Here is a 9,215-nt window from a genome sequence, read left to right as displayed (position 1 = left end):
TCTTGTATCCATCCAATAAAACGTATGGAAAAAATGCTTGCAAATGATAACTGACAAATGACAATGTTTGTCATCATCTTACAGCCGGAGAAGGAAGAGAATAAGTGTAAAAAATCGGCACAAGCTTCTTGTCTGCCACCAGTGCGAAACACCTTCAAGGCTCCGGAAAAACTGGCCCAAGAATCAGAGTTTAGGAAGATGCAAAGGGAGAGTGAGAAGAAAGACAACATGGAGATGAAAAGTAGAGCAGAAGAAGGTGAGAGGGGAAAGTCGGCCAGTCACAGCCTACACATATAGAGGAAAACATCTTCCAGCAGGTATGAAGCTGAAGAAGAAATCTGTGGATAAAACACATCCACCAAGCAAAAGTGACATGACCATCTCCGGTGTTGCTATATCTGTGCCCAAAAGCAACGGGGCCACCTCCAGCGTTTCCATGTCTGTGCCCAAAAGTGACATGATCACCTCTGGAGGTTCTGTCGCAGCAACAATCATCTCTGAGTCTGTGCCCAAAAGTGACTTGGCCACCTCTAAAGGTTCTGATGAACTACACTTTTCCACTTGTAAACTTAAAAACAAAATGGCTACCTCCGGAGTCTCTATGTTCACGCGGCAAAGTGATAATGCTGCCTCCGGCGTCTCCTTGTGTATGCCCAAAAGCAACATGACCACCTCCGGTGTCTCCACATCTGGGCCCAAAAGCGACATGGCCGCCTCCAACGTCTCTCTTAGCGTGGAGGGTGTGAAAGGTGCGTGACAAAAGCAAACTATGCCAGATACGTGAGAGGGTGTGAAATAGTGGAAAGAGAGAATGAGGAGGAGAGCGGAGGAGGGAGAAGGGACGAAGCGGGCGTGGAGGGGGGGCTTGGGGAGGACGAAGAGCAATTGGGGAGGGGTGGGGGTCGCGGAGGGAGAAGGGTGGCTTGCGGGAGGTGTGGGAAGGAATTGTTGGCGGGAACCTCGCGAGGCACCAACGGGACTTGTGCCGGGTGTGGGACCCGGGAGGGGGGGGCCAAGTCCCTGACGGGGGCCGACTGGCCAGAATCGGATCGGTGATTTGACATGTCACACTGAACACTGTAAGTGTTCTCAGTGTGCGAAAACCTTGAATAAACACACAAGAATCCACACCGGTGAGAAACCTTTTGCCTGCTCAGTTCTTAAAGATTCACTCAGAAGGGACACTTCGGAAGGCATACAAGAAGCAACACCGGTGAGAAACCTTTTGCTTGCAGTTTGTGGTCAAAGGGTTTTTGTGAAGGGTAGCTTAAAAACTCACATGACAACCCACACTGGTGAAAAACCTTTTGCTTGCACCGTTTGTGTTCAAAGATTCTCTCAGAAGTGAGCCTTAAACTTCATATGACAAGCCACACTGGTGAGAAACCGTTTGTCTGCACAGAATGCGGTAAAACATTCACTCGCAAAGAACACTTAACAATCCACACAAGAACCCACACCGGTGATCAACCTTTTGCTTGTGCAGTTTGTGGTCAAAGGTTTTCTTTGAAGGGGGGCTTAACAAGTCACATGACGATCCATACTGATGAGAAACCTTTTGCTTGCACAGTTTGTGGTAAGAACTTTTCTCGGAGATCATTCGTAAAAGTGCACGCCATAAACCACACTGGCAAGACGCCTTTTTCCTGCTTAGTTTTTGGTAAAAAAATTCTCTCAAAAGGACGGCTTAAAAAACTACACTGGAGAGAAATATTTTGCATGATCCGTTTGTGGTCAAAGATTCTGCTGGAAGCTTCCAGTTAAAACAAACAAACAAACAAAAACCCCCAAAACACAAGTAAGCTGGGGTCAATGTTAAACACCCCACATTTGGACACCCGGTTGACCGCCCCGTTGGCCCCACCCATTGCACGCCCCCATGTCTTATTGTCGCCAACATCCTCATTCACTAAAAATGAAAGAATTACTGTATTTGCTGCCTGTACGCATTTCTTTTCAATATTGGCCCCTTCATGCATCTTGTAACCTGATAACATGATAAACTGTCCACTGTAGTAACCGCTGTCCCTCAGAGGGTTAAATATGTCGTCACATATTCAACTAAAGATAAGATCATGAGTTGGATGTCAGCGTATCACGCAACAAAGTGACTGCTGCAAACGCGGTTTTGTTCTGGAAAGCGCTTTGTTACAACTGCAGCTGTTGTGAAGTTTGTTGAGAGTTATGTATTTTTTTCCTGATTCTTTCAGTTTAGTTGTCATTTGATTTTGCCATCAGTGAACTCATTGATGCAGTTCAGTGTTATTGTATGGTGTATTTTTTTTGGTCATGATTTTACCTTTTGTGAATTTCATGGACATCTTTGCCAACGTGTATGTAGTGAGTACACTACATCTTATAAATAAAGAGCTATTGTAATCCATGATTTCAGCGCTTGATGTACAGCGAAGCCTCGTTTTAACGGAGGATTGAGGGAGGGGTCGTCGGTTCAAGCCGATCGTCCATTAGATTGCACTTTTTTCATGCCACCCACACCTCCCAAAATAACACCTACTGCAATACAAATTCCTTAAAATCAGTACATAAACGTTTTTTAAAATAAAGTCAAACGCTGGTCGTGAGTGCAAGGCAGGCTCCGATCACCCACACGCGCACGGGTGACTGCATCGTCCACGAGTGGAGATCCCGTTCACTGGTCACTGTCATGATTTCAAGCTAAACCAAACGGTCAAGTCACTTTTATTTTATATAGCCCCTGAATCACACTCTCAAAGCAGTGTTGTTTTCATCTGTGATGAAATATTGTTGTGAATGCCCTTTTTTTCCCCATGATAATGCAATGACGAGCTAATCGTGGCTCTTTGATGACGTGACGGATGTTTTCGTTGATGAGATGACATGAAATTGTTAGCGTGTGGTCTTGTCAGATGTTCAAAATGCCATCTCTTCCAACAGTGCATGTAATCTTGTCTGTTTAAACATATCCGCGATGCAGGCCTGAGGATTTCAGAAATTCACAGAAACAATTTTTCGGTTCTGTTAGATTACCCAATGAGAAATCACTGTAAGATTTTGGGTTCCGTAAACGCTCATCGTGGGAAGCCATTTTTGTATTTTGATTGATATCCTTCATCAAGAATTCTGATACTCAAAAGTATAATATTTAAAGGATAAATGTTTGAAAACTTCGCATTAACAATAGAGGTATCGGGCCGCCCAAGCCCGACCCGACCCGACTCGAAGTCGGGCCTTAAAATGTCAATCATAGCTTCGGTTTCGGGTCGGGTCCGGCTTCTCTCTCGCTGACTTTTTTTTTGTTTCAAGGCCTTGAATAGTTTTGGCCACGAGAGACAGTGGTTCGCAAAAAAAAAAAAAAAACAGAAGTCACCTCATCACAACACATACTGTACTAAATTCTTGCAATGACAATTCAAAGACCTCCTTCCAGTCTCTGTCGAGAATCCACCCGTCATTGTTCGTCTTTGTCTCCCTACTACTCTCTCTTAAAGTGCCACGCTAGATTCTTAAGAACGTACTGCTGCGGTGGTTTACGGCCCAATTTTCAACCCGTCAAAATGACGGACGGCCTTAAATTTTTCCCGTCCACAAAATCCGTCAATGATGGAAAATTGTCGGTTAATGTAACCTCTTCAGAAACAAATAAAAGATGTAAATGTTTACACATTCTTATTTAACTTAGATTTCGTTACAAAAGGCAGGCTTTGTTATCAGAAATCACCCCTCCTCCACCCGAGTCCTCACAAATAAAATGTGAAATGTCGGGTTTGCTTCGGGCTCGGGCCTGCAAATCAAGTTAAGTAATCGGGCTCGGGTCGGGGTTAAATACCCTCAGGCCGGTTCAGGTCGGGCTCGATTTTTTAGGACCGATCTTAGCTCTAATTAACAATGAACATAATTACATCAGCAGCTGTCTACTTCAGGTTTATTCAATACAATAAAAGGAGTATTTTTTTCTCCACTCTCACACTGCAAAGATTCATTTACTGGTAATTATTAAGAAATCTATGACTCATATCAACCAACAACGGAATCATCTTGATTTTTAAAACAGGAGATGTTGAAACAAACTCCACAATTAAATGATTCAACACTTAATTGTTAACACAATGCAGAAGTTATTAAAATTGCTCAAAATCCAAAAAAACAGAACCCTTTCAAAGCAGTCAACACGCAATGTTTTGTTTTTTTGGTCTGCAACGGTCTTCACCCTGGGCGGTTCTTCCATGGCACGCACGACATCCCTGATCATGGCGGCCCAAGCGCGGCGATCCTGTGCAAGGTCAACCGACAGCTTCAGCCAGTCCTGGTTCCACCGTCTCAGACGGAAAGGTATACCCAATACCCAATGTGCAGCAGCACAAATATTAAAGAAGTTACCGGTACTTCTAGTCCGACACAAGTAATTTTTATTCTCTAAATGTTGATGACTATTTTCAATCAACAGCTCAAGGCTAAACTACTTTTTAAAACATGATAAAATGTCAATTTAAAAAAAATCTACATTTAACTGATGCAAATTTTGTATAACACAGAAATAACCAAAACTTAATTGCACAAAATTCCCAGAAAACATTCCCTTGTGGCACAGAAAAAGTTCCATTTATCCATCCATCCAACCATTTCCATCAATTCGCATATCCTCACAAGGGTCACGGGGGGGGGGGGGGGGGGGGGGGGGGAGTGGAAAGCCAAGTGGAAGCCAACACTTGGCGTAGTTTATGTAAGAGTCTTCACAAAATCACTCAGGGAGAAGCACAAGGAGTCCACAAGGAAATGTCCGCACGAGGAACAAGAAGCTGCAGGAGATGGCAACAGAGTCCACTGGTGTGTTGACGGCACGAACTTGCACTGGGGAATGGTCTGCGATTCAATTTGTACCAGTCCAAACAAGCAGAAAGGCAACAGGTGGGTGATGAGCTGATGAGTCTCAGGTGTGAGGTGCAGAGCACCCTGACTGAGGAGGCTGCCTGGCTGGCCCCTCCCTAACACATGCATCACACGACATCTTGGTAATAGGCCCTTCTTCGTCTCGTCACATTTTTTTTTTAAATTGTTTTTATTTATAAATCCTACTTCACGGATTTCACTTATCACTGGTTCTTTTTGGAACGTAACCCCCACGATAACTGAGGGTTTACCGTCAACCCGTTTTGCCCAAAATTATTTTTAAGTCATGGATTATCGCACATGTTGGCAGGGGGGGATAGTGTCTCTTGTCCAGAAACATACAACTTTTGGTTTTAACCAATGTTCGAAAAAAAAAAATGAGGGGCTCGTTTTAATACACAAGGTAATTTGTACAGGATGTAAAATGGGGTCAGTTTCTTCGAGTTATATTTCCATTTCAGATATTGCACATGGGTTTCATTAAATTGAGCCAAAATAAGGGGAAGCCATTGTCACGTTCAGGCAAGCCGAAATAAAGTTGGGATCCCAGAAGTGTAGACACCAAACAAGGTCTCCGTAGCAAGAAGGGTTTAATATACAAAAATCGCACGGCCAAAGAAGTAACATAAAGTGCTGGTCGAAACAAGGACCAGAGGGCACAAAAACGAATAACAAAAAGCGCTTGCACAAAAGGCAGGGGAGGAAATAATAAGAACCGCGAAGGCAAACAAAAAAAAATGTAGTAGTGATGGGTCCAGCGACACCGATGCATTGACACATGCGCCGGGCTCACAGAGCAAACCACGTGTCGATGCATGTGCTGCTTCATTACGTCACGTGATTGACACACCGGCTGCGTTGACACAGTCCAGGCTTCTAATTGACACACCGGCTGCGTTGACACAGTCCAGGCTGCTAATTGACACATCGACTGTGTTGACACAGTCCAGGCTGCTAATTGACACATCGGCTGCGTTGACACAGTCCAGGCTGCTAATTGACACGTGAACTGCACCGGTGCAGTTTAGACTGCATCGGCTGCTTGGCACAGTACAGGCTGCGCCACTTAGTCCAGGGGGCGTCGACTCAGTGCAGAGGGCGTTGACGCAGCAAAAGCCCGCCGCACAGTGTTTATAAGGAAGTGCGTTTGGCGACACAATGCCACCTGCCGAAACAAGCCAGACCTCACTCACGCTCGCTTGTCGAAGTTCGTGTCAGTGCAGACTTCGTGTTCGTGCCTTGCCTTCCTTGCCGATTATGGAGCAGAGACGCAAATCATCCGCCGTGTGGGACCATTTTAATGTCCTGGAGAATAAGGTATTATTTATTTATTTATTCAAATCGCCTTCTGTCGCCGAGTGCCTCTCAGATTATTGACATGTGTTATACCATTCTAATCCGAATACATTTCAAGGTAACTCTTAGTTACTTCTTATTCACATTTCATTATAGGTGAAATGTCGAATTTGCCAGGTCGAATTGTCATACACCAACAGAAGCACCTCCACCATGCTAAGGCATTATCGGGCCAAGCATGAGAATGAAGTTCGCGATACACCCAGTGTTACGCCAGGTATACAAACGTTCACTCATCTTTTCACGGTTGCTATGTTGATGATTGATTGACAATCAGTAATTATTATTAGTTGACTCTCCACTCCATGTTTGACAATCAAGCTTCCAGGAAGCTGCTGCTCGATCAGGCACTGCTGAACTTCATTATCAAGGACTGCCAGCCCCTCAGCATTGTGGAGAGTGAAGGGTTCAAGGAGCTGATTCAGGTCCTTGAACCCTCATATGTTTGCCGACAAGAAAGGTCTGTGTGGAAGTTCCATAAAGTACTAGATGAATCCCATATAATGTTTGCTTTTGGTTTAATTTTCAGACCATCAAGAAAATGGTGGCCGAAAAATATATGGAGGAACGGGAAAAAGTGAAAATGGAAGTACAGCAAGCTGTGGCAGTGAGTATAACGACTGACATGTGGACCTCTGTGAACATGGAGGCCTACTTGGCACTCACCTGTCACTACATTAATGCAAATATGCAGTTGTGTTCATCAGTGTTGGGAGTACAATATTTTCCACAAAATCACACTGCTGACAATTTGGCCCAGGTCAAAAGGGGCATGATGGAGGACTGGGCCATAACCAACAAAGTAAAGTGCCTTGTGACTGACGCAGCACCGAACATGATTGCATCCACTAAACACCTCCAAATACGCCACTCAATTTGCATTGCACATAGTCTTAATTCATTAGTTAGAAAATCGTGCAATCAGGTCCCTGCACTTACAGACATTAGGAACAAAGCTCGGCACATTGTTACATAACACCGTTCAAGCACTATAGCCAAGGAGAAGCTTGCTCAGGTGCAGCAACAGATGGGACGTCCAACCCTGAAACTTATCAATGAGGTGCCAACACGCTGGAACAGTACCTATGAAATGCTGTCAAGGCTGCATGGTGAGAGGGAACCAGTGTGGGTATCTCTGGCCTCCCTAAAGACAGATTTGGCTCCACTGACAGCTGATGAGTTCACCATCATAGGAGAAGCACTACTTGTGCTTTCTCCATTCCATCAAGCTACAGTGGAGTTGTCTGAAGAGAGGAAAGTTTCAGGTTCGAAGGTCATCCCGATGATGAAAATGCTTTATCATGCACTTGAGCGCCACGCTTCAACCCTGCACACACAGCCAGTCTTACAACTCCACGAACACCTCAAGCGTCGAGTCACAGACACTGCTTCCAGTTTGCAGTCTATGAGTGTGTTAACCTTAGCAACACTTCTAGACCCCAGATTCAAATCACTTGGATTCCGCAGTTCCTCCAGGTGCACCGAGGCCATATCCAGACTGCGGGCTGAGTGCATGCGTGCCATTGGGTGCACAATCTAGGCCCAGGCTGGACCATCATCGCAGCCCTCTGCAACTACATCAGGCATGTTACTCATCATTATTAGTTTATTGGAAACTGTTCTAAATGCCAATTTGTTTGGTTTTGTTTTTTTAGGTGGCCTGTGGAGTCATCTGGATGATGAGGTGGGGAGACTGGGAAGAGGTGGTGCAAACGCTGTATCTGAGGTCCAGCGGTACCTGGCACAAGGGAATATTGCACGTGACCGGGACCCGCTGTTGTACTGCAAGGACCAACGCACTTCTTTCCCAAACCTCTCCCACCTCGCAAGTTCCTTTGTACGCCAGCCTCATCCGTCCCTTGTGAGCGTGTGTTCTCCACAGCAGGAGAAATCGCTTGTAAAGACGCAACAGGCTGAAGTTTAAAACATTGGAGCATCTTATTTTTCTCAATAAAAATTTGTGAAATAAAAGCCCACAAGCATCCTCATTCAAACGATCTTCACATTATTTGAACACATTGAATGTTGCAAAATGAATGCATGGATGTGAATGATATTGTATACACTTCATCATCAAATCGATGAATTACCTTATGAAAATGTCTTGGAACAGTTGTAGATGCAAAACCGTGCTGGCAGCTACATAATAGATAATAAAAGACAAATATTCCAAACCATAGGGATCCTCCCAAAAACTAAGGATGTGCTGAATAAGAGATCCTTGTACACCTTATACTTTTATTACTTCCATATTTGACCTATTGTGTGGGAATATGGGGAAATGCCAGTAAAACACCGTTTTAAAACTACAATACAAAGCAATCGGAACAATCACTGGCTCCAAATAGACGGAACCCACAAATCCACTGTTTATCAAATTAAACAATGAAATCTCATGACCTGATTGACTTCAAAATCGCCCAATTAATGTACAAAGCACACAATAATAACCTTCGCCAAAAGATCCAGAAGCTTTTTAAAATTCGAGAAAGTTGTCATAATTTAGGGGGTACTAATCTATACAAAAAAATCCAAAACACGAACGAACATCACACAAAGGAGTGTATCTGTAATAGGTGTAAATCTGTGGAATGATTCTGAAACGGACCAGTAAAATGAGGAACTGTCTTGCTGAGATTAAAAATGAGTTCGAGAGTAGTACAAGACAACTACACAAATCAGAATTAAGCTGATAAATTCGATACACTCATGAAATATAGCAATACATCAGAAATACATTGATGAGATTATTTAATATATTAATGAAATGTAGCATCCATTATGAATATGAGAAAATCGACATATACATGTGCTCTAAAGAGTATGTACTGTATATACAAACCTAATGTTGTAAAAATGTATTAGTACAGCATACATAAGGGTAAAAGCATTTGTTGATATTTAGACTTTCTTTCCTATTTAGAAGAATGATCAATTCATATATAAGAAGGGGTTGGACTCGGGGTAGGTTTTTTGCTTCTTTCTACTCC

At 43.6% G+C, this 9,215-nt stretch overlaps 1 protein-coding gene across 7 annotated transcripts; it reads left to right on the top strand.

Annotated features, from left to right (window-relative positions):
* Positions 1 to 2,885: 2,885 nt before the first annotated feature.
* LOC127593081 (uncharacterized) lies at positions 2,886 to 8,215 on the top strand. Of its 7 annotated transcripts, XR_007960306.1 has the most exons (6): positions 2,886 to 4,311; positions 4,729 to 4,887; positions 6,078 to 6,186; positions 6,322 to 6,442; positions 6,547 to 6,685; positions 6,755 to 7,803. XR_007960306.1 is itself a non-coding variant. In XM_052054305.1 (5 exons), the coding sequence occupies exons 1-5, from the start codon at positions 4,062 to 4,064 to the stop codon at positions 8,088 to 8,090; spliced, it is 813 nt and encodes a 270-aa protein (XP_051910265.1). In that variant the 5' UTR covers positions 2,886 to 4,061; the 3' UTR covers positions 8,091 to 8,215. The 7 variants fall into 7 exon arrangements, 1 of the variants encoding a protein (XP_051910265.1); XR_007960304.1 differs by having other exon boundaries at positions 6,078 to 6,442; XR_007960302.1 differs by having other exon boundaries at positions 4,729 to 6,186.
* The last annotated feature ends 1,000 nt before the right edge of the window (positions 8,216 to 9,215 follow it).

The sequence above is a fragment of the Hippocampus zosterae genome, chromosome 20, assembly GCF_025434085.1.
Source record: "Hippocampus zosterae strain Florida chromosome 20, ASM2543408v3, whole genome shotgun sequence".
Lineage (NCBI taxonomy): Eukaryota > Metazoa > Chordata > Actinopteri > Syngnathiformes > Syngnathidae > Hippocampus > Hippocampus zosterae.
The sequence above is the reverse complement of the archived record's forward strand: the minus strand, read 5'-3'. Positions and strand labels throughout refer to the sequence as shown.

What these genes read in the sequence shown, in the direction of transcription:
- LOC127593081 (XM_052054305.1), top strand. Translation starts at nt 4,062, where the DNA reads ATGATTCAACACTTAATTGTTAACACAATGCAGAAGTTATTAAAATTG. An exon ending in CCACCGTCTCAGACGGAAAG is followed by an intron (nt 4,312 to 4,728) that starts GTATACCCAATA and finishes AAAATCACTCAG; the next exon opens with GGAGAAGCACAAGGAGTCCA. An exon ending in AAGTACAGCAAGCTGTGGCA is followed by an intron (nt 6,833 to 7,692) that starts GTGAGTATAACG and finishes TGGATTCCGCAG; the next exon opens with TTCCTCCAGGTGCACCGAGG.